The sequence below is a fragment of the Mesoplodon mirus genome (genome assembly GCF_964341445.2).
Source record: "Mesoplodon mirus genome assembly, chromosome: 15".
NCBI lineage: Eukaryota > Metazoa > Chordata > Mammalia > Artiodactyla > Ziphiidae > Mesoplodon > Mesoplodon mirus.
Genome location: NC_138991.1, coordinates 20,798,266 through 20,822,759, shown reverse-complemented (window position 1 = coordinate 20,822,759; position 24,494 = coordinate 20,798,266). Strand labels below are relative to the sequence as shown.

Here is a 24,494-nt window from a genome sequence, read left to right as displayed (position 1 = left end):
CATTGAGAGCTAAGCTCTAATGGTTTTAAATGGTCCATGTGGTTGAAAACCACTGGCCTGGGAATTAGAAAGCCTGAATGCTAGTTTCAGTTCTGATACTAAATTAGCTCATTGATTCTGATGAAGTCCTTTTAACCTCCATGGGCCTCAGTTTTTTCTTTTATAAAACAGAGAATTTAGACTAGACAATTAAAGTCTCCTCCAGCTTTAAGATTATGATCCAGTAATTTGGGCATGTCTACTATACTATCTCTTTGTAAATAGGAAGTCTTCATATAAGTCATAGAGTAATTTATAAAATACAGGAATCGTAAAAGGTGGCATTTATTTCATTTCCCCTTGTATTTATATATAAACCCTGTTTTGTATACTTGGGCCCTGAGTGAAAATCAGACAAAAATAAAACAAGGAAGAATCAATGTCATTAAGAATTAAAATTAAGTATAAAGCATGGTGTTCATGTATACATTACTCAACAGTCACTTTATTATTGGGCTATAATAATATGACATGATGCTTGTTCTCAAGAAGCTCCCAGTGTGACAGTGCAGGCAGATTAACTACAGTTCAGCTAAATAAGTGTTAAATCATAAAAGTGAGCACACAGGTCTGCAGAGGGAGAATACTTAAGTTGGATGGTGAATTTAGAGAAGTCTTCTTAGAGCTGACTCTTAGAAGGATATTAAAGGATTGATGGAGAATTCTAGGCACAGTAATTATCACTGAAAATAGTGAACCCTATTTTCATTATTATGGAACTAAATCAAAAGGGATATTTGGAAATGGGTGTATGTATGTAAAGTCTGATTTTTCCCCTGGTGGATTTGCTCTATTTGAGTTATCAGGAGCTAACATTGAATGCCTGCTGTGTCTTACACAGTAAGGCTTTACGTGTTCTCTCATTTAATACAACCTTTTTGTTCGTTTGTTTTTGGCGGTACGCAGGCCTCTCACTGTTGTGGCCTCTCCTGTTGCGGAGCACAGGCTCCGGACGCGCAGGCTCAGCGGCCATGGCTCACGGGCCCAGCCGCCCTGCGGCATGTGGGATCTTCCCGGACTGGGGCACGAACCCGTGTCTCCTGCATTGGCAGGCAGACTCTGGCAACCACTGCGCCACCAGGGAAGCCCCAATACAACCTTTTTAAACCTCATTTTACAACTTACGTTGGATGACAGCCAGGAACTAGGAAATGGCAAAGTTAGGATTCCAAATCATGTCTACTTGTCTCCAAAGACCTTGATCTTTCCACGACTATGCCATTTCTCTCAGAAGAATGCAGAATTTTCTTCACAGCTCTAAAGCGCATAGATTTTGAAGCCTCTCACTTCCTTCCAATTGGATTCCTATCCATTAAACATTTCCTATTACTCGAACTTATTAGCTCTCATTTGGATTAGTAGAACCTTTCTCAAACTGGTTGCTGGAAAGAATCATCTGCGGAGTGGCTCGAAATGCAGGTTCCCAGGCCATGCCCCTGGAAATTCTGATTCGGGACTGATTGGGGTCTAGAATCTGTATTTTTCACAAGCATTTGAATCATGAGTAGTCAAACTAGAGGAAACATTGGGCTAGTGTCCTAGCCTAACAAATCTACCCATTTCTAAGTTTCTTATTTCAATCCATTCCCCCTTCCCCTTTTCAGCATTACTCTCAAGGTCCCTAAAGACTTACATACTGTTTCCACTGTTTTATTTACTGATAATAATAAACACTACTGTTTATCGAGCATTTACTCATTTACTCCCACGACATACTCCCCCCACACCCCGCCGCCTTGGACAGAAGCTCCATGAAGGCAGAGACTGAAACTTCAGTACCTGGGCGCACAGTAGGCGCCCAATATCTACTGAACTAGAAAACCCTCAGGGTAGTTACTATTATTATCCTCCAATCTGAAAATCTGGAGACTAAAACAAATAGTACAGGGCTTCGCTGGTGGCGTAGTGGTTAAGGATCCGCCTGCCAATGCACGGAACATGGGTTCGAGCCCTGGTCTGGGAAGATCCCACATGCCGCGGAGCAGCTAAGCCCGTGCGCCACAACTACTGAAGCCTGTGCACCTAGAGCCCGTGCTCCGCAACGAGAAGCCACAATGAGAAGCCTGCGTACCTCAACGAAGAGTAGCCCCTGCTTGCCACTAGAGAAAGCCCGCGCGCAGCAAAGACCCAACGCAGCCAAAAATAAATAAATAAATAAATAAAATAAATTTAGTAAGCATAAAGGTGTCTCAAGTTTGAAAATGACATTTATTCTAACTCTGCAAACATAGCTTGAATCCTGCCTCCAGTGCTCTGAGAGGTAGTCTGCAGCCTATGCTCACGCACCTGCAGAGCTAGAAAACTCACTGCTAGAGGCAGCTCCAAAATATGTTGCCACCCTCTGGTTCTAATTCTGCCCCTTAAGGCTGTGCTGAACTCCCTTAGTTACTCTTGCATATGACAACCCTTGAAAAAAAAAATAGTACAGCCGTGATAACTTGTAATGTAACATTAATTTGGGATACACTGCCTCCTTGCCCACCGAGTGACGCAGGCGGCGACAAACTCTCGTGCCAGCGGTCCCTTCTCAAAGCTCGGCCTTTCCGAGATGTGCGGCCGCTACCCAAGGAACTCCATGCTCCTAGGGAGGCCACTTAAAACCCAGGTCCCTCACGTTACAGAGGCGAAGAAGCGCGCCCTTTTCTACAATATGGCGGGTCGGGTCACATGGGCCCCGCAGCGGGGCTGAAACGCATGTCACGTGGCTCGGAGGGGGCGGTGGTCACGGGGGCGTGGCGTAACACCGCGGAACCTCCAGGGCCCGGGCTCCTCGCGGGCCACGCCCCGCGGCCCCTTCGGGGCCTCATGCGCAAAGAAGGGGTGGAGCCTTCCTCGGGACCTTTCACCCCAGCATGGCTGCGCCCGTGGGACCGGTGAAGTTCTGGAGACCTGGTAAGGCCCTTGGCGGAACGCTGGGCAGATGCGGCACCTTGACTTCGGTCTTGGCCCCGCGGCCGGCGTCCTGGCGCCTGCGGCCCTGCTCGCAGGCCTGACCTCAGCTAGCTGGCCACCGCTGCCTCTGAGCTGGTGGGCTCCGCGGCTTAGGCGCCACAGTGGTCCCGAGGGATTCAGGGATCCGCCCCCAGCCGGGGCAGAAGTTCACCGTGTGATCGCGTTCCAGTCTCTCAGCCTCCACAGGCCTCGTTTTCCTCACTCCTGATGCCTGTCTTGCCCAACCCGTGCGATGGGGAAACGCTAAAGCGCCCATGCGTGTCCTGTCACCGCCCTGGGGCCACTCTGGGGCCGGACAGGGGGTGCTGCTCGGGGTTTAGGAGTTCACGTTAGGAAATCAGACTGCCTGGGTTCGAATTCTCGGCTCTGCCGTAGAGTAGCAGAGTTCCTTTGGGCAAGTCATTTAACCCTTCTTAGCCTTAGCCTTCTTACCTGTGAGATGGGCAGAATAGTAACATCTATCCTGTGGGCTGGAATAACGAGCATGACGCATTGTTGGATGTAGAGGAAGTGATCATTAAAAGGGAAAGTATCTTAGTCTGTTTTGGGGTTTCTGTCCGCCCCACGTGTCTGCCAGAAAGTGAACACCCCGCTTCGTATTGGCTGTCACCCACTCCTCCTCTTGCAGGCTAACACCTTCTCAGCCGCAAAATGATTTGCTTGTTTTGTTTGAATTTACTCATCAGTCAGGATTTTATTGAATGTTTACGTGCCAGACCCTTCCTCCTCTTCCATCAGTTTCCTGTGAAAAACAAAAGTTTCTTAAAGGGTTACCAGCTTGTTTTTTTCCCACCACTTGCACCTCCGCAGGTCTGGATGTGCACAGTATTGTATATTGCAGCAAAAATGAAATAAGACAGAGAAGGTAATATAAGGGAAAGTTTTAAAGGGTATTTTAGAGTGGTTCCCAGAAATTCTGACCGTGCCTATCAGTGATGATGAACATAAACCTAAGCAAGGGTTGTGTTAATTCTTTTTTTAAAATCTGTAACTTGTCCCCTAATGGTAATTTTATGATTCAGCATTTAAGTCATCAGCCAATTATCCATCCTGAGTTTTATTTGCAGCCAAAGCTAAGATCCCCTTAGATAATGAGATATCCTCTATTTTATTTATTCAAGCCTTTAATAACAGGTCAAAGTGTTAAGTACAATAAAGGCCTAAATGAATTGTTGAAAATCAGACCAGCTGCTCTTTTGGTTAAAGAACATGGGATTATTCTAAGAGTTCTATTCCATTATTTAGTTCCTTCACTGAAGTTATACTTACTGAACACCTCGCCTTGTGGTTAGGAGACAAATACGGATGACTAGGGCTCTGCTCTGCTCTCAAGATTTATACTCTCTCTCTCTCCATTATAATATGAAGTTGGATATCCTCTTTAAGAGACTTTAAAGTGAGGCAGAAAAAGGCGGTGGTAAGGAAGATGAGCTCTACTAGGGTCAGACTGTAGAGACCATCCTGACTACCACTTACTAACTTGGTGATTTGGGAAAATCACGGTTACCCCATCTGTAAATTGGGAATGACACCTACCCAAAGGATTGTTTTGAGGATTAAATGAGAATACACATCAAGCTCTTAGCACTAGATACATATTAACTATTATAATTACTTGGAAGTATAGAAGAGGGGGAAAGTTTGAATGTGTGGATAAGAAATACTTCATCAAGACAGTGATATTTTTGAGGTGAACGTTAAAGCACAAATGAGGCTTTGTTTTGCAGAGAGGTAGGAGAATGGAGCTCTAAAGGGTGTAGCATGAACAAAGGCAAAGTGGGATGGTACCCCAGCAGGGTCCAAAACACCAAAATAATTGAGTAGCGTGGTGTTTAGTGGCAGGGTATATTTTGGGGCGTAGTAGGAGATGAAGCCAGAAAGGTAAGTAGGGGCCTCATTGTGAGAAGTCTCCATGCAAGTTAAAGAATTTGGGTTTCACTGTTTTTAAGCAGGAGGTAACACGATGAGGTTTATTTTTGGAAGATAACTCTGGCCTTGGTGAGCAGAATGCTTGGGGGAGGAAATTAGAGTCAGGGACGCCCTTAAGAGAAGGTGCTACTAAAATCGAGAAGGGATATTGAAACCTCAATTCTGGCATGTGAGCAGTAGGGAGGGACATTATGGGAGAGATTTTAGAGGCAGATGTGGGGAAAGGTAAAGTCGGTAATGACTCAGATTTCTGGGTTCAGTGACTATCTTGGTAAGTGGTTCTCAAATTTTGCTGTATAGTTGAATCACTTGGAAGCTTTTAAAACTCCTGCTGTTCAATCATACCCCATGGTAATAAATCAGAATTTCGGAGGGGCTAGGAATCAGGTGTCAGTATTTTTTAAAGATCCCCAGGTAATTCAAGTGTGCATCAAAGTTTGGGAACCAGTGTTCTAGGTAAACTGTTGTCATTCACTGAGATGGGAATGGATTTAGTGCACACTTACTGGGCCCTTTGTGCTAGTCACTTTTACTTATGTCATCTTATTAAGCGGTAACAATATCTTTAAAAAAAAATTTTTTTAAATTATTTTTGGCTGCATTGAGTCTTCGTTGCTGTGTGTGGGCTTTCTCTAGTTGTGGCGAGTGGGGGCTACTTTTCGTTGCAGTGCATGGGTTCTCATTGTGGTGGCTTCTCTTGTTGTGGAGCACGGGCTCTAGGTGTGTGGGCTTCAGTAGCTGTGTCTCGTGGGCCCTAGAGTGCATGCTCAGTAGTTGTGGCACACGGGCTTAGTTGCTCTACGGCATGTGGGATCTTCCCGGACCAGGGATTGAACCCGTGTCCCCTGCACTGGCAGGCAGATTTTTAACCACTGCGCCACCAGGGAAGTCCCGGTCACAGTATTTTGTGATGGAGGTATTACTCTCATTTTACAGATTAGGAAACTGAAGTTGAAGATATGAAAATAGGATGTGGGAAATACACGGTGAAGGTCAGGGAAGTGAGTGAGACTGGGTATAAGGGTAGATGAATATGTCCTATAGGCTGGGAGTCACAAGCTCAGGTAGCTACAGGGGGCCTCTGGGACAATCTAAATAAGTGAAGGTGCTGGGTGGGAATAATAGGGAGTGGTGGGAACTGTGGCAAACTAGAGCGTGTGTACAGTGACATGTGTACAGTATTGATTACACTGAAGCGTACACATTGCTATCTAAAGCAGGAAGCTGTACATGGTTCCACCCAATTGGTGTCATATGGGCTCAATATCCAGGTTAGAAATGGGAAATTTTTACATGTTTTAGATGAATGATTTCAAACATTTTAACAGTGGCATATTTGGGGTCCTTGAGTAACTAGTTTGTGATCTCTACCAGTTTGTGATCTCTGCCTTAAGATCTTTGTATGAGCTGCCTGAGGTTTTTGTAGAAAAAAGTTTGACTTGATTTGCTAGTACAAGCGGATCAGAAGGGCCTGGCCATTTTCCTTCCTTCCTTCAACAAATATTTAATGATAAAATCAATGTTTGACAATGTGCCTGGCAAACGCTTTATAGCAACAGCTTTGAAGATTTTTGACCTGATATACAGTAAGAAATGTGTTGTGACCCAGCATGGGTACACATCATGTATTGTGTTGTGGTTCAGCATGCATACACATGTATGTGCATGCACATACACACAACTGAAAAAAGTTGTACAAAAACAATATTGCTTCTTGGGGTGCACTCTGATACTTTCTATTCTACTTCTAGTTCATCTTTAAAAAGTGCTAGCCATGACCCACTACATGAGTTTTCTAACCCATTAATGGGTCACCACTCAAACTGAAAAATTGGGTTAGAGGGACTGCTGGATTGGTGGGGGGCGGTGCTTATATCAGCCTTGTTTTATAGATGGGGAAATGGTTTACAAGATTACAAGAATTACAAACTTGTTACTTGCTTAAGCACTGAGAATGTTCCCAAGGGAGAAAACAAACCATAGGCAGCCAGAATGGTCTGTGGGATGTATATATATAGTGGGGAAGCAGGCCTGGTTTGGTTGAATGAAGTCTTTTGTGTGGAGGAGACATGCTCCTCATTGATTGACAGTAGCTCTTCTCATAAAAGACGTCATAACTGAATGTACTGAGGTGAACTTGGCTGTAGGTTAGAGACAGGAGGGATGGGGTAGTCAGGAAGACACCTGGGTGGATTAAACCTTGGTGTGGGAGGAAGTAAGAGACGTTGCGGGAGCAATGTTAAAAGATCCTAGACATGCTGTAGGGGCTTCCCTGGTGGTGCAGTGGTTAAGAATCCATCTGCCAATGCAGGGGACACGGGTTCGAGCCCTGGTCCGGGAAGATCCCACATGCCGCGGAGCAACTAAGCCCACGCGCCACAACTACTGAGCCTGCACTCTAGAGTGTGTGAGCCACAACTACTGAAGCCCGCGCACCGCAACGAAGAGTAGCCTCCGCTCGCCGCAACTAGAGAAAGCCCGCTTGCAGCAACGAAGACCCAATGCAGCCAAAAATAAATATAAATTTAAAAAAATTATAAAAAAATAAATAAAAGATTCTAGACATGCTGTAAAGGTTTAAAACGTTTGGAAAAGGAGGGAATTCAGGACAAAAGCAGAGCTGATGAAGATAAGCTATTTCTTTGCTCTGGTTTTCTTGGGTGAAGATTACAAGGAGTTAATCAGAGGTAGTAATAATAAGGGTAGAAAGGAAAGGAAACTCACCTCTTTGAGCACAGGCTTTATTCCAGGTCCTGTTCTATCTTTTATCTTGTTGAAAGGAAGGTCAACATTTTGGCAAAACAATACAGCAGTGCCCCACTTACCTGATTTTTGGCAACCTTGGACCTCTGGTACACAGCTATGTTCCTAGAAACTAAAGGAAAAGGGATCACAGATCTACAGCAGTGATACTAAATTTAGCTCTAGGGTGTCCCTGGACCTCCAGCATTTTGTGTTCTGATAAATTACATTCTGGTGTATTTTTCAGGAGATGGAGTTCATAGCCTTTATTAGATTGTCGAAGGGATCTGGGACCCCTCAAAAATGTAAAAATAAATCACTGGGCTAAATATTCTTATCACAAAGCCTCTGTACTTTCACATAGCATCACAGATTCTGAGTTCAGAAAACCCGGGAGGTGATAGTATTGGGTAATTATCCCTGTTAGCACCCCTAACAGAGGGCTGTGAACTTCAGGCGGGGGTCGTTATTGATTCACAAAGGTGGCATACCCCTGTCCTGAACAAGTCTAACGTTTAGAGATAGCTTCCTTATGTTGAGTTGAATTCTGAACACTGTATCATTTACTTACTACTCTGAGTTCTGTCTCGGGCTGCACGAACAATTTGGTGTGAAAAGTTACAGAGGCTGATGATAAAAATTGAACCCATGTTCCTCCTAAGGCATTTTCCTTTTCAGGCTAAAAATCCTTTTCAGGCTAAAAGTTGTATGTTGAACAACTTTTCACGGGAGGGGATATGGCTTCCCTATTGTTCACCACCCTGAGGCCCAGTTTTTCGTTGTTTTTACCAAGAAGCCACTGTGGGTATCTGGTGTTTAATCTGCTCAGCACAGTGGCTTCTTGGCCCAGCACTTCCCAGCCAACCACTGCAGTTCTGTGATTCAGATAGGCGCTGCCACTTACTGTACCCCACTCCAGGGCCGTGGTTGATTGGATCAGGTTGGACAGCGGCCCTAAGCTGGGAGAAGAAGAGCCTTCCTCATCTCCCAAACAGACAACACACACCCGGGACTCCCGGTTCCCCTCACTGGGTGTTTCTCCATTACCACTTTATGCACTAAGTTATGTTCCTTTGGGAGGATGAATAAGAGAAACAAGTAAGCTGCGCCAGGGTAAGGCCGGCATCTGTAGTGTTCCCTGCTGTATCTCTGGCACGTCCATCCTTGCTGGATGAGTGAGTGAGTGAGTGGTGGAGAACTGTGAGCCTGAGCTCTGGCCCTGGAAGCAGCCTTAATTCCAGCTCCTGTAGAGAAGCCAGCCCCAGGGACTGAGAGGAGCTTGTCGAGAGGGGCAGAGAGAGAAGGAAAAAGGCCAGGCAGCATTTGAGTCCCCGGTCGGTGCCCGTTGACCCTGAACCTTGCTGCCATCCTACGGTGATAGGATTCATCGTTTGCCTCAGCTAATTCCTACTAGGTTTCTGCCACTTTTATTAAGAGTTTGGTTATAATAGCAGCACGGTGGCCAGAACTCCATACATTGTCCTCTGTAAGGTACAGCTGCGTGTGGCCAGTTTGGAGCCCAGTGGGTCTGCCATCTCCTTTGTTCTTGACACCGCAGTGAGGCTCTTCCATAGTCTCGTAGGCGCCTTTCTAGATGCTTTCCTGAAATTACAGTTTAGTACCTTTTGGTAGTTTGAGATTAAAATGCAGTGCTTCTGTTGTATATCTTCATCTTTGAATTTGTAACTTTCACACCATTTTTCTGTTCCTTATATCAGAGAATCTGAAAAAAACATTTCTGTTGCAGGTACAGAGGGACCAGGTGTCAGCATCTCTGAAGACAGACAAAGTCTAGCTGAAAACTCTGCAACGACTGTTGTTTACAATCCTTACGCTGCCCTTTCTATAGAGCAGCAGAGGCAGAAGCTGCCGGTGTTCAAGGTACATTAAATAAGTATGTTCAGTCATCGGCCTGAAGCAGGCTGCAGTAGCTTTTTAAAAATAATTAATTAATTATTTTTTTGGGCTGGGTTGGGTCTTCGTTGCTGTGCGCGGGCTTTCTCTAGTTGTGGCGAGCGGGGGCTACTCTTCATTGCGGCGCGCAGGCTTCTCATTGCGGTGGCTTCTCTTGTTGTGGAGCATGGGCTCTAGGTGCACAGGCTTCAGTAATTGTGGCGCACGGGCTTAGTTGCCCCATGGCACGTGGGATCTTCCCGGACCAGGGATCGAACCCATGTCCCCTGCATTGGCAGGCAGATTCGCAACCACTGCACCAGCAAGGAAGTCCCCTGCAGTAGCTTTATACTTGGCACTGAAGTGAATAATGTCCTCTTACTCTTAATGATCCTGTAGAATGCAGCGAGCTCAGAGATGCCCTTATCTGAAGGAATCGTCTGTTCAAAATATGTGTGTTAGTTAACTTTATATGTCTGGAAAGTCCTTACAGTTTTTTATTTTTGGTTAGATCTTACATATTGGAAAAACTGGATGAAGTGAAATGACATTCTTTTTTCCCCTCTTTGCTTTCAGTTACGGACAAGTTCAAATATACAGAAAAGTAGAGAAAACAGCACAGCAAACTCTTATGCATCCATCTTCAACAAATTACCAACATGTGGCCAATTTTAGCTTTCTTTTTAAAGGCATATTTCTTTACCCAAGATTAATTAAAAATACAAGGTTGTTTCTGTTGAAACTCCCACTGAGATAGTGATGGGATTTTGGTATGGTTATTACATACCATGTGCACATCCAGACACGTGATTTTATTAATCTCATGAAATGGACATATACTCATAAGAGACCAAAGTGTAAACTAGAATTAAGAATATATTCGTTTACAGTGAGCCGTGGTTCTCCAGTACAGATAATACAGTCCATGGACACACTCTTCTCCCCGTTGCCAAGTCCATGTGGGAAGCCAAATTGTAATCAGGAAGTGGGCTCAGAGCCAAAGATGGTTTAGGTATAGTTGAAGGGTATTTATTTCCTGTAGCCTCTGATGAAGGGTGATGAACTCTCCCTGCCTTGTATGATGTCTCTGGAATGACCCGAGTAAGTGGGGCCACCAGCACCTGTGTCTCTCTTTCTTCCGGACAGTGTTGGGTGAAAGCTGTCCAAGTCCTTGCACTTAGGGAGTTTTTTTGTCTAGACTGTGCTAATAATGCCTCTTCTATTAATACGTTCTTTCTCCAAATGGATATGAAACAGCCGCCTTCTGAATTTCGCCAGGTCACCTCGATCAGACTTTTCTGTGGCTCCAAACGTTTTAGTTACTCCTGTACTGATAGCTGCTGGGTTTCTTCTGCAGGTGATTAACCTCATCCATTACGTGTGAATGTAAACCAGTTTGACCCTCAGGAGATAAGATTATAGGTTCACCATTGAGGGACATAGTTTGAGCTGTGATGAAGTGTCTGGACTCGAGCTAGACTTTAGAGTTCAAACCCAGGCTTCATCATTTGTGTGCTGGGTGGCCTTGCTTCACTGCCTGAGCTTCTGTTTACCTATGTGTCATATGGGACTAATGGTACCTTCCTCATAGGATTGTTATGAGGACCAGATGAGATAAGCCACATAGAGCATTTAGTAAGATGTCTGACATGTAGTAAATGTTGGAAGTACAAGGATAATTATTGTTTACTGAGTATTTAATTTTCTTGACTCTTCTTCATCCTCCAACTGTACTTATAATAAATGAAATAACATTAAAAAAAGAAAGCAAGAAGGTATTAATAACATATTGAAATTAAAATGGTAAGAAAAGGGGTGTAAGTTATTGATAAAAATCAAAGCAGAGCTTAAGCGTAGTTACAATCTCATAAAATGTTAAAGATAAAGTTAGGAGACCAAAAGGATAAAAAGTTACCCATTCACCACTGCTGCCCCATTAAAACTAAAAGTGAAAATTCCCTTTTTTTTTTTTTTTTTTTTTTTTGCTGTACGTGGGCCTCTCACTGCTGTGGCCTCTCCCGTTGCGGAGCACAGGCTCTGGACGTGCAGCCTCAGCGGCCATGGCTCACGGGCCCAGCCGCTCCGCGGCATGTGGGATCCTCCCAGACCGGGGCTTGAACCCGTGTCCCCTGTATCGGCAGGCGGACTCCCAACCACCAGGGAAGCCCGAAAATACCTTTTTAAATTTTTTTAAAAGATTTTATTTGATGTGGACCATTTTTAAAGTCTTTATTGAATTTGTTACAATATTGCTTCTGTTTTATGTTTTGAGGCATGTGGGATCTTAGCTCCCTGACCAGGGATCGAACCTGCACCCCCTGCATCGGAAGGCGAGGTGTTAACCACTGGACCGCCAGGGAAGTCCCAGTGAAAATAGCTTTAAAAATAGAAGTTGAAACTAAAGCAGCAGTAAATCAGCAGTAAATCAAAGGCTCACCCCCCTTTACCCCAATGCCATTTCAAGGCAGCCCTCCCCTCGGCTACCTCCTGTAGGCTGGCCTTCTCTTTGGGCCCTGAACACTGCTGTGCAAGGTTGTCCTCTTACTTCCTTAAACTCAGCCTCGCTGAAGCTCAGTCTGGTCCTCTGCACCAGCTCTCCTTGATTTCCCTGCCTGTGCCTGTCGGTGGTACCGTCATTCTCCCAGTCTCCAAACTGGAAACAGTTTTGTCATCTCTCTCTTGAATGTCACACGTCGGACTCTCCACTTGCAGTGCTTTGTATTTAGCACATGAAGTCTGAGTTAATGCCTTCAGTTTCCTCATGCTTCAATCAATCTTGTATATGGCTGCCCAGTTTTCTCGGAACACTTATAGCATGTACTGCCTCCCAGCTAAAGTCCAGACGCTAGCTCTACGTTCAAGGCTTTCACAGTGCGGCTCTAACTACACCTATTGTAATTCATTTCCAAGTCAAACCTGGAGCCTTTCGTGGGCTTTTTCTAGCACACCTCGAATAGAGTTCATATAGTTTGCCTATTTCCGTCTTCTTTACTTATGTCATTTCCCTTTCCTGGAATACCGTGTGTGTCTCTCTCTGTATTCAAATTTTCTTTCAAGTTTTCCTTGAACACCCACCCATCCATCCATCCATTCAACCATCCATCCAGCAGATGGATCTACAAAATATCATTTACAATGTATCGGTGAAGAACCCAAACCTTTCCCCTTTCTCTGCCCAAAACAAGAGAAAGCACAGAGTCCACGCAATCGACAGGAAAGCATCTAGACGAGCCCCAGAGTACCTGCAGCCGAATCTCCTTTGGGTGTTTGTAGAAATGCAGATTCCTGGGCTTCACCCTAGCCCTACTGAATCAAAAACCCTGAGGGTAGGGCTGGGAATCTTCATTTTTAGCAAGTATCCTAAAAGATTTTTACACTAAGATTTGAGAACTACATATTTAGACCCTAAATAATGCTAAATTCAAAACCCCAAACAGTCAATACCTTATTTAGCCAGGAAGGCAGCATCTGTCTCTCCCAATCTTCACCAAACACATTGCTGGTGTGGAGTCAGATGAGCTGAGCAGTGAGCAGAGTGGGAGAATCTGGCAGGTTTTTACTTCATTCCAAACCAGGAATTTATGGAATACCTTTATGACTTTCCAGATCATCGGGTGTGTCTGTAATCAAATGTGGGTACAGAAATACATTCTGAAGCTAAGTACATGGGATCTTGGAATTATCTGTGACTTTGCAGTGGCCAAATCAGTGTTTCTGCTCCTAATGAATGGGTTAAGGAATGCCCAAATGAAATATAGACGTAACCTATGGTTGCTTTATTGTGAACTTGGCCTTAGAGGTAGAGACGAAAGCATATTCTTTTTGTTTGTTTTCACAAGTTAATAAATGAAAAAAAATTAAGTTAAGTAATACATGGATGTTGAACAAAATTCAAATGTCTCCTTCACACCCCTGCTCCCCGGCCACTTCTGCTCACTGGAGACAGTATAGTTACCAGTTTCTTGTTTTGTTTTTCCTCAAAGTAGCTTATACATAAAGAAGCATATATGTATTTACCCTTTCTTTCTTTTTTTTTTTTTTAATTTATTTATTTTTGGCTGCATTGGGTCTTCGTTGCTGTGCGTGGGCTTTTTCTAGTTGCCGCGAGCAGAGGCTACTCTTTATTGCGGTGCGCGTGCTTCTCATTGTGGTGGCTTCTCTTGTTGCAGAGCACGGGCTCCAGGCGGGCAGGCTTCAGTAGCTGTGGCATGCTGGCTCAGTAGTTGTGGCTTGCAGGCTCTAGAGCGCAGGCTCAGTAGTTGTGGCGCACGGACCCAGTCTCCCCGCAGCATGTGGGATCATCCCAGACCAGGGCTTGAACCCACGTCCCCTGAACCCCAGGCAGATTCTTAACCATTGCACCACGAGGCAAGTCCCTACCCTTTCTTTAAAAACACAAATAGTAGTGTATCATTCGCACTATCCTGCACTTTGCTTTCTTACATAGCAGACCTCATTGACCATTCCACATCAGTACAAATAGACATTTGTTCTTTTTAACAACTGTGTATTATTCCACTATTGAAGTGTTTCAGAGCTGTGTAACCACTCCCCTGTTGATGAACATTTAGGCTGTTTGAATTTTTGGCTCTTATAAACAATATGCAGTGAGATGCTTGTACATACATCTTTATTCACCTGTATTAGGATGTCTGTAGTCTAACTTCTTATAAGTGGAAATCTTGAATCAAAGGGTATGTGCGTTATATATTTTGATAAGTTATTACACTCAGTTGCAGTTGCATCACCTTGTACTGGCACCAACAGTACCTGCAATGTATTTTGATGTATATTAGAAATATATTTTGATAGTTGTTTTAAAAATTTCCTTCCCTTTGGCAAACAGCTAATTTCATAATGTTTAAATATTTTTGTTTAGGTCTTTTGAGAAAATGTATGTCTATTTACAATGTTTGGTTGTATTTTTTCAGCTTAGGAATCATATACTGTACTTGATAGAAAACTATCAAACAGTGGTGATTGTTGGAGAAACAGGATGTGGGAAAAGCACGCAGATTCCACAAGTGAGTACATTTAAATGTGTCTTTATACTTAGATCTGATTGGAAGGATTTTGTAACTTGAGAACTCTCTTTACCATTTTTTTTTGCAGTTTTAAGATCTCCTCTCAGAGAGGAAATAGTCAACCCAACTAGATGTTTTTTATTAAACTTTTGAACTTTTATTAAACTTTTAATTTCTTTGATTAGAAGAAGTAACGGTCATCTTCAATTTATTATAATTCTAAAATAATATTAGAATAGCCATACTCTGAAAGGAACAATGGGAACTCATTTGAAGAGGTGTAATGCATAGTTTTTGTCCTCAGATAATTGCAGTTGAAGAGGTGGTGTAAGATGGATGCTGCTATAGTTGTGAATAAAGATTGACTTATAGAATTATGCAGAGCTATGGAAGAAACCTCTCTTACAAGACAAAATTTTATCTGGTGCGGATAGAAGTGGAAAGGATCAGGAAAGGCCTCATAAAAGAAATGACATTTGAAATTGGGGAAAAAATATTAAAAAGAAAAAAAAGACAAAGAAATAGATCTTGAATGATCAGTGGGAGTTGGCTGGGAAGATGTCCTCATCCAGTGAATATTGTGGTTAGAGATATTGGGGTGGAGAAGTGCTTGGGGCTCAACAGAGTGGACAGGTAAGATCAAGAGTGGAAAGATAGGGTGAAGTCAAAGTGTGTCTTAAGAGCTTCGACTTGGGGGGTGAAGAATGATATTTAAGTGGTCAGGGATAAGAGTCCTTGTAAGTTTTTCTTTCCTTTTTTAATATAGATTTAAAAAAAATTAATTTTATTTATTTATTTTTGGCTGCGTTGGGTCTTCACTGCTGCACGCAGGCTTTCTCTAGTTGCGGTGAGCAGGGGCTACTCTTCGTTGTGGTGCACGGGCTTCTCATTGCGGTGGCTTCTCTTGTTGCGGAGCACGGGCTCTCGGCGCGCGGGCTGCAGTAGTTGTGGCACGCGGGCTCAGTAGTTGTGGCTCACGGGCTCTAGAGCACAGGCTCAGTAGTTGTGGCGCACGGGCTTAGTGGCTCCGCAGCATGTGGGATCTTCCCGGACCAGGGCTCGAACCCCTGTCCCCTGTATTAGCAGGCAGATTCTTAACCACTGCGCCACCAGGGAAGTCCCTTAATATAGATTTTTATTGAAGTATAAAATACATATCAGAAAGTACCTGTATCATAATTGTACAGCTTGATAAACCTTCACAAGTGAATACAACTGTGCAGCCAGTGCTCAGATCAAGGAACAGAACATCACCAGAATCCCGGAAGCCCCCGTCTCCCCTTATGGTCTCCTACCCTTTCTTCCTGCCCCCACAAACGTACACACAGGGGTGATATTTATTGTCTTCTAATACCATAGATGAGTTCTGCATATTTTTGAACTCTTATAAAGAAAAAATAAACCTTCTTTTGCCCAACCCAACAATGGATTTAGGATGGGGCCCAGACATAGGAATTTCTTAAAAGTTCCCCAGGTGATCTAATGTGTAGCTGGGGAAAGGTAGGCAGAAGGGAATGACCCAGTGGGAAAAGGACAGTAGAGGAGATGGTGACCTGGAGGGAGAACATATGTGCAGATGGTGTCAAGACCCTAGCAGATTACTTACTTCTTAAAGAGAGACAGGAGAAGGGCCATGTTAAATTACTGAGAGATTATCAGCAAGAGAGTGATATTAATAACAACAATGATAATAAACCAAGTAACAGTAAGTAGTAATTATACTAAGTGCTACGTGACGTGATACACATATTAACCTATTTAATCCTCAGTGACCTTGTGAGGTAGACACTGTTGTTACCTTCATTTTACAGATGAGGACACTAGAAAGTGGTGAGGTGGGGGAATATAGAACAGAGGTAAACGGCCATGTGAGATGAGATGAGTTTAGTTTGTTTTGGAATTAGTCAGTATGGTTATTTAGTCAGCTGAGGATAAACTCTGTTATGTAACAAAGAACCTGAAAATCTCCAGGGCTTAAGAATACAAAGGTGTTTTTCTTCCTCATACTGTGTGCTTTTCTTGGGTTGATGACCCAAGGTGTGGACTGTTCCACGTGATCACTGGGACCTAGGATGACGGCACAGCTCCTGTCTGGGACGTGTAGTAGGTGGCAGAGTCATGAGCTGGCTCTTAAACCTGCAGACTGGGAGTGGCACTTCTCACATTCATTGGTCAAAGCAAATTACATGGCCAGGTCTGATAGCAGTAGGGTGGTAGTGCATACAGTCTTCCCACAGGGATAGGTAGAAGATATTTGGATCAGTAATACAATATAGCACAATGATCTGGTCATTTCCCCCAGCAAAGCTTAGCTACCAGGGAGCAGAGAGCACCTGCTGAAGGGTTGAGTCCAGGGAGAAGAATGTTCTGAAGGGGAGAGAGGAGTAGGGTCTGAGGATGCAGCCCGGGCAGTATGGCAGCAAACACAGGTGGTTTTTTCTTTTTTAAGTTTTTTTTTTAATATTTTTAATTTTGGGGGAAAATTTAATAGATTCACATGGTTTAAAGTCCAAAAGACACAAGAGGATATAAAAAGAGAACGATTTCTCTTCTGCCCTATCTTCTGATACTTCCTTTATGCAGATGCAATTGATGTTACAAGTTTCTTGGATAGAGATTTGTTAATTGGTTTTACACAGAAATGTGGTTTTATAGAGAAATATGTAAATGTATATTCCTCCCCTTTTAAAAATGCAAATGGTAGTATCTATACATGCTTTATGTACCTTGTTTTATTTTTTCCGCTTAATGTATCAGTCTCTTTTTAGTTGTATAGATTCCACATAATTTATTTTACCAGTTCCCAGTTGGTAGACATTTAGGTTGTTTCCAGTTTTGTGTTATCACAATGATGCAGTGAGTCAATTTGCATCTATCTCAGTTTGCACACGTATGGGTATATTTATAGAATAAATGAGGTAGTTATGGAGTTGCTGGGTCAGAGGGCACATGCATTTGAATTTAATTATTATTTTTTTTAAAAAATTAATTTATTTTTGGCTGCATTGGTCTTCGTTGCTGCACGTGGGCTTTCTCTAGTTGCAGCTGGTGGGGGCTACTCTTTTTTGTGGTGCGCGGGCTTCTCATTGCGGTGGCTTCTCTTGTTGCAGAGCACGGGCTCCAGGCATGCAGGCTTCAGTAGTTGTGGCACGCGGGCTCCAGAGCACAGGCTAAGTAGTTGTGGCACATGGACTTAGTTTACTCCGCGGCATGTGGGATCTTTCAGGAGCAGGGCACGAACCTGTGTCCCCTGCATTGGCAGGCAGATTCTTAACCACTGCGCCACCAAGGAAGTCCCTGAATTTAATTATTTTTAAGGAACTGTATTTTTAAAATAAGCATTGTGTTTTTTGAATAGGAAATACATTCATGGTACAAAATATAAAAAGCACAAAGGAATAAGTGGTAAAAAGTGAATCTCCTAAGCTTTGCTGGTGAAAATAGATTATGTTATTGGCCCAAATATCTGCTCTCCCTCCTGTAGGATTATTCCTCTTCCTTACCACTCAGTTCCACTTCTCTGAGACAGTCACAGTTTCCAGCTTCTTGTGGAGCTAAATATGAGTTATGGCCTAGGAAAACTGGAAAGGCTGAGGAACTAAAGATCATGGCAAGAATATGAGCAGGTTTTTGTCAACAAACTGTTTTGAAATTTCACAAACTGTATGTGGAAGTTAGATGATATTTTTGCCTAGAGCTCTATCAAAACAATGGACTGTGAAAACAAGCTCTTTACAACAATTTTTATTAGTACCATCTTCTAGTGGGTGCAGTTCTTCCTAATCCCACTCTAACAAGAAGACCGGATTTGGTAACCCTTAAAAAGAGCGGAGGGAACTGAGATGAATTCATTCAATAACCTCCCTCTGTGACATCCACTGCCTCCTTTTTTTTTTTTTTTTTTTTTTTTTAAACCACCCATCATTGGTTTTTAGTATGGTCACAGATTTGTGCAACCATCACCACAATTACTCTTTTTTTAAAAAAAATTATTTATTTAATTTATTTATTTTTGGCTGTGTTGGGTCTTCGTTGCTACGTGTGGGCTTTCTCTAGTTGTGGCAAGCGGGGGCTACTCTTTGTTGAGGTGCGCAGGCTTCTCACTGTGGTGGCTTCTCTTGTTGCAGAGCACGGGCTCTAGGCGTGCGGGCTTCAGTAGTTGTGGCACACAGGTTCAGTAGTTGTGGCTCGTGGGCTCTAGAGCGCAGGCTTGGTAGTTGTGGCGCACGGGCTTAGTTGCTCCGTGGCATGTGGGATCTTCCCGGACCAGGGATGGAACCCATGTCCCCTGCATTGGCAGGCAGATTCTTAACCACTGTGCCACCAGGGAAGCCACATCCACTGACTCTTGATGTCAACACTATACCTGCTTTTGCAGCATCTTTAAATTTCCACCTGTAAGCAACCGTAAGCAGGCAGAAGTCTAAATCCCAGGTGTATTGAGAGACTGGCTTCATGGACAGACTTATTATTATGCAAATTGTTTTTCTTTCCCCTAACACTAGTACTAAGAGATTGACTACGAGAGCGTGTGTGTTTTATTTTGGATGGTAGAACTGTGTCCTGGTTTTATGGCTTTGGTTTGCTGAGCTTGAATCCTCGCTGTTAGATTTTTACCTGTGTCCTCGGACAAAGCGTATGACCTCTTTGTTTCCTTATCTCTAAATTGCTGATGATGCTATTACCTTCTGCATTGGGTTTGTTGTGAGGATTAAATGGGGTTATGCATACCAGACAGTTCCTGGCACTTAGTGATGTACTCGGTGAATCTTAGCCATTAGTGTTGTAGTTCTGTTTCTGAATTTGTGTTGATTGGGGTGGTTGGTAGTATTTTGTGTATGTATTCAGTCCAAGACAGAAATTTCACAGTTTTGATAGCAAAAACCCTACATTATGTAAAACACTCTGTTCCTTACAGGCGTTTTTAAAATTATTACAGAATTCCCTTAGACCCTTTGCCCCACTTCCCCTACTACAGTAATCAAAAGCAGGACAGTAACAATACCAGTAATCAGACTACAGATCTTATTTAAAGTTCATCAGTTTCCCCACCAAAGTTCCTTCCCAGAAGACCCAGGATCCTTCTCCCTGGTCTCCTCCAGTCTATGAAAGTTCCCCATTCTTTCTTCATCTTTTATGACCTTGACATTTTTGAAGAGTACCAGGCATTTATTTTATAGAATGTCCCTCAGTTTGGGTTCGTGTGACGTTTTCTCATGACTAGATTGAGCTGATGCATTTTTGGCAAGAATCCCATAGAAATGATGTGTCCTTCTTAGTGCATTGTATCAAGAGGGTTGACATGGTGGTCTTACCACTGGTGAGGATAATTTGATCACTTTGTTAAGGTGCCAGGTTTCATCTGTAAAGTTACTGCCTTTCCCTTTGTAGTTGGTAAATATCTTGGAGGAGATATTTTTAGACTGCAAATAATCTGCTTTTCAAACTATCACCTACTAATTTTAGCATTCTTCAGTAGATCTTGTCTGCAGCAGTTACTCAGGTGTTTCCCTAATGAATAATTTTCTCTATTCCTATTTCCTTTTACATTTATTAAATGGAATCTTCTGTAAGGAAGAACTGTCCTTTCTCCCTCATTTATGTATTCAATTATTTATGTGTATCGGTATGGATTCATGGATATTTATTTTATTCTATGGGTTAAAATCCAATACTACCATTATTTTGTTGGTCAGAATGGTCCAGCTTTGGTCATTAGGAGCTCCTTCAGTTTGGCTCCTGTGTTCTTTCTAAAAGCCTCCATTCATTTTTTTGGAACACTTCCTTACTTCCTAATAACACAGACTGTTTCAGGCTTGTCTTATGTTTTTCCTGCACTAGCCTTGGGATCAACCACTTCTCCAAGGAGCCCTGGTTCCTTTTATTGGAGAACGGTGTTTAAAAATCAAGCTTTGGGTGCTAGGGTGCTCATTGTTACTGAGGTGTCATTGCTATAAGTCTCAGTGGGCAGATTTAGGAAATATATATGAATACTAAATCCCTACATAATCCCACGTATATATCTGTATCAATCTGTATATATATTAAAAATCCTGAATTTATGCTGATACTTCGTTGATTCCAATCCCACATCATAGGGCTCATTCTAGCCTTTCCTTACTTGTAACTCTTCTTCAACAGTGAGAAACTCCATCCTCATTGTCTACAATGTATTTATTTATTTGTTAAATTCTGAGGGACACATGAAATAGCTTCAGAATTCCTAACCCATACCCCTAACGTTTACTAAGTAGACTACAACACTTAGGTACGGTTCTTTGCATCTCTGGCCTTCAGTCAAGATGCTGTTTTCAGTTACTTAGGTTGGTTCTTTTCTTCTCCCACCCCCTTCAGTGTGATCAGTTATTCATTTGTAGTACAGAGAGGGTCATTTGATAGCGTTTGCATTTCTTTTGGTTTCCCTCCACATCCTGGTTGGTTTTGTGTATTTATTTGGGTACTTGAAGAGTACGTGCAACATGACTGTGGTTCTGAGAGTCAGAGCTACACAAAAAGCTCTACTCAAAGCATTGCCCCTCCCTCTTCATCCCTGCTGCCATGTTTTCATTCCTCCCTTTTTCCGCCCCTTTCCTACCAATCCTCCGTAGTCAACCATTCTCTTTAGTTTCTAGTTTGTCCTTCCTTTATTTCTTTTGAACACATGAGCAGATACATGTATGTAACAGCATTTTAAATCTTTTTCTGTTATAGAAGTAATATATATTGATTGTAAAACAATTTAGACGTTATGAAAACAGGTAACTCTGATAACCCCTGTTATGCATTTTGGATTTTAAAAAGCATATAATCAAATAAATACATAAGAAATAAGTATATGTGGCAAATAAATACAGAAATAAATCAGATAATAAATATAATCAAATTTAATGTATACTAATAAAATCTAATGGGATATATACATGAATATAAAGTCTGATTTTTTTTTTGCAATAACAAATGTTGTTTTATTGGTCTTGTTTAAAAAATCAAATTATTTTTATTTACTCTGACTAAAATATTTTGTATGGTTAATATTTATTGAATTGTTTCTGTGTGTACTTTAAAATTCTTTGTTCTACAGATTTAGCACTGTTCTGAGTGACCCATGGATAGTTTTTTTATTCCTTGAGACAGCTATAGTACGGGGAAATTTTGTAAGACTGGGGAGTCAGAGTGTTGAATTTATGCCTTAGTTCTTCTGATTATCACCTCTGTTGTGAACTTAAGCACAGGACCTAACATTTCAAAACCTAGGATGCCTCATTTGCAAAATAGTTTTTTAAATCTCTGCTGGGAGAAGAACCATCTGCTAATTCTTTTCTCAGTGATTTTAACATAATCCAGGGTCATCTTGGGGGAGATTGTCTCTGGAGAAGTGGTGTCAGGTGTATACTGAAATGTGATTTTATTTGTAGTACCTCGCAGAAGCTGGCTGGACAGCCGAAGGAAGAGTGGTAGGAGTGACCCAGCCCCGAAGAGTGGCTGCTGTTACAGTGAGTTTCTCTTTTGTTGTAAAGACTCTGTGTCTTCTATTTCGGTGACTTTTTCCTTGTTTCCTAAAAGCTGCAAATGAATATGATTTGCAGCTCCTCAAGAATTTAATTCTTCACTTGAAAAAGAACTATGATTATTTTTGTAAAATTGATACCTGTACATTATGAATTTTTATGTAGTAATAAAGTACAGAAGTCAAAACAAAAAAAGTGATTAAAAAAAAAAACAAAACCAAAACCCAGATCTCACCACCCAGCAAAAATAGTTTGAACATTTGTGAACATCATTTCAAGTTTCTCTTTTATGTTCACATAAAAATGAATGGTTGGCTGGATGGATAGAAATGATTTTATAAAAATGGGTTGATAGCCATATATTTGCTTTTGTTGAATTTAACAAAAGAGGAAACTGCAGTGAAATAGGAGTAATTACTGAACTTTGGATAAATAATTTTTCACTACAAGAGAATTTATTAAAGCTTGAAAACTAAGAAAAAGGATTACAAAAAGCTTTAGGCTGTTACTTATTTTTGGAACTACGTTATAAGTAGTTGCCTATCACAAGAGTAAATTAGTGCACTGATTCTTTCTACCATTCCTCCCTCCATTTGTGATAAATGCAGTGCTATAATTTTTATTTCAAGATTTATAAATATATATTCTTTTCTGTAATCATAACTCCCACAGTATTTAACTTTAATTCTAGTTTAATAATCACTAATAATTTTCCAAGGTTTTGCCAACTTTGAATTGCTCATTTCACTTTATTTCTTGATTGGCTGAATTTTACATGCCTGAGAATGTTTGATTGTGGTCTTTGTTGATATAAAATTCTTGATTCATCCTCTCTAGGAGCTGTGCAGACACTGCTCCACTGTCTTTTGGCCTGGAGGATCACTGTATAGAAATAGTCTGAGGTCCAGTGGAGTTTTTCCACTCCCTACCTTCCTGGCCTACTTTTTCTGCTTGAATGCTTGTAACATGCTTGTTTTTGTACCAGGATATGTCTTGATGCTGATTGTTCTATCTCACTTTTTCTTAAATGTGGAAGAACTTTTAATCTTCAGGCTCAACCTCATTATATCAGGCAGGTTTTCATCCGTTATTTCTTGGCACACTTTTCTGTTCCATTTATTTTTTTCTCTTTTCTAAGAGCACCAATTAAGTGTATATTAGATCCCCTTTGTCTCTTTTTAGTATTTAGCACCCTCTCTGGAATCATCTGTTTTCCAGTTTGTTTTGTGAGATTTCTTCAAGCCTGTCCACAATGTTCATGATTGTTTTTAGTCAAATTTATTCTATTTTGCTTCCTTTGTATCTTTATCTGGGTCTCATAATCACTTCTTTGAATGCTTTTTTGTTTCTTTACTAGCTAGAGAAGCGAATATTTAGAATGGGTGGAGATATTACAATACGTTACAAATTTTAAAAGCTGATAATACCACAAACATTTTTTAAAAATCCAGAAAATAGCATCGTATTTTTATTGATTAACTGACAACATTTCTGTAAATCTTTTTTCCTGCAGTTTTTGGCTCTGTCCCCACTGACCACCTCTCCACTTGACAACGATTTCCCATTATCGTCCTTCAGAGAGCAGAGCAGTATTTTAATGTTTCTCTAGCATGTGGGTGATTTCGATTTGCTTTTTATCATTGATACTGTGGAGAACCTCCTTTGGCTTTGTAGCATTTGTAGCATTGTGTAAATTTGGGGGATTATTCTCACATTTGGGAAAAGCCTCTCTGTAACTTCTTTCATGTTCAGGCTGTGAGATTTGGAGGATGTCCACAGATCGGTTTCTGACCTGTACATTTGAGACCTTGTTTCTCCTCAACTGTGCTTTGATTTTGTCTCTTCTTTAAGTTGTTTTAGCTTAAGCTTGTGATTTCTTTGAAACTGGATTTCTTTGGCTGAATTCTACTTCTGTTTCTTTGGGTAATACTTTTGCAATTTCCTTTTTAAACTGCTTTTTTGCTCATGTTCCTTTCTTTCCTTCTTTCTTAGTTAGCTTTAATGCAGTGGGCTGTGTTGGTATTTTTATGATAACTACTTATCTTTGAGTGGGCTTATTTGCTAGCTGCAGAATTGTGAGGTTGTTCTGGTCTGGCCTCTCACCAAATCTCTTATTGTCCTTTGCTGGTGGGGGATGAGGATGAGGATCTGGTCCAGCACTCCTTAGTGATTTGAGAGGTCTCTTGCAGCTCATGATAAGATCCTTTGGGCTCTCTGATTTGGGATTGATAACTTGCTATCGGATTGCCTGCCTTCTCCTTCAACTCCCCCTCCTTTGTGATTCTTTGCTGTCAAAGTGGGTCTCCACTGAGACATTTCCTGTGTCTCCTGGGTCTGAACACACTACTGCTTCTTGTCTTCCTAATACAAGGCTTGTCAGCCCTGCCTTTTAAGGAGGTGACACATT

At 41.9% G+C, this 24,494-nt stretch overlaps 1 protein-coding gene across 4 annotated transcripts in view; it reads left to right on the top strand.

The window, feature by feature from the left end:
• Positions 1–2,868: 2,868 nt before the first annotated feature.
• DHX35 (DEAH-box helicase 35) overlaps positions 2,869–24,494 on the top strand; it is a 74,881-nt gene continuing 53,255 nt past the window's right edge. For all 4 annotated transcript variants that reach the window (XR_014296105.1, XM_082645400.1, XM_082645399.1 and 1 more), the window contains exons 1-4: positions 2,869–2,931; positions 9,410–9,543; positions 14,487–14,579; positions 21,995–22,072. Coding sequence is in view for 3 of the 4 variants with exons in the window: in XM_082645400.1 (XP_082501526.1) it covers positions 2,892–2,931; positions 9,410–9,543; positions 14,487–14,579; positions 21,995–22,072 (345 nt within the window). In the remaining variant the exon portion in view is untranslated. The remainder of the gene's footprint in view (positions 2,932–9,409; positions 9,544–14,486; positions 14,580–21,994; positions 22,073–24,494) is intronic.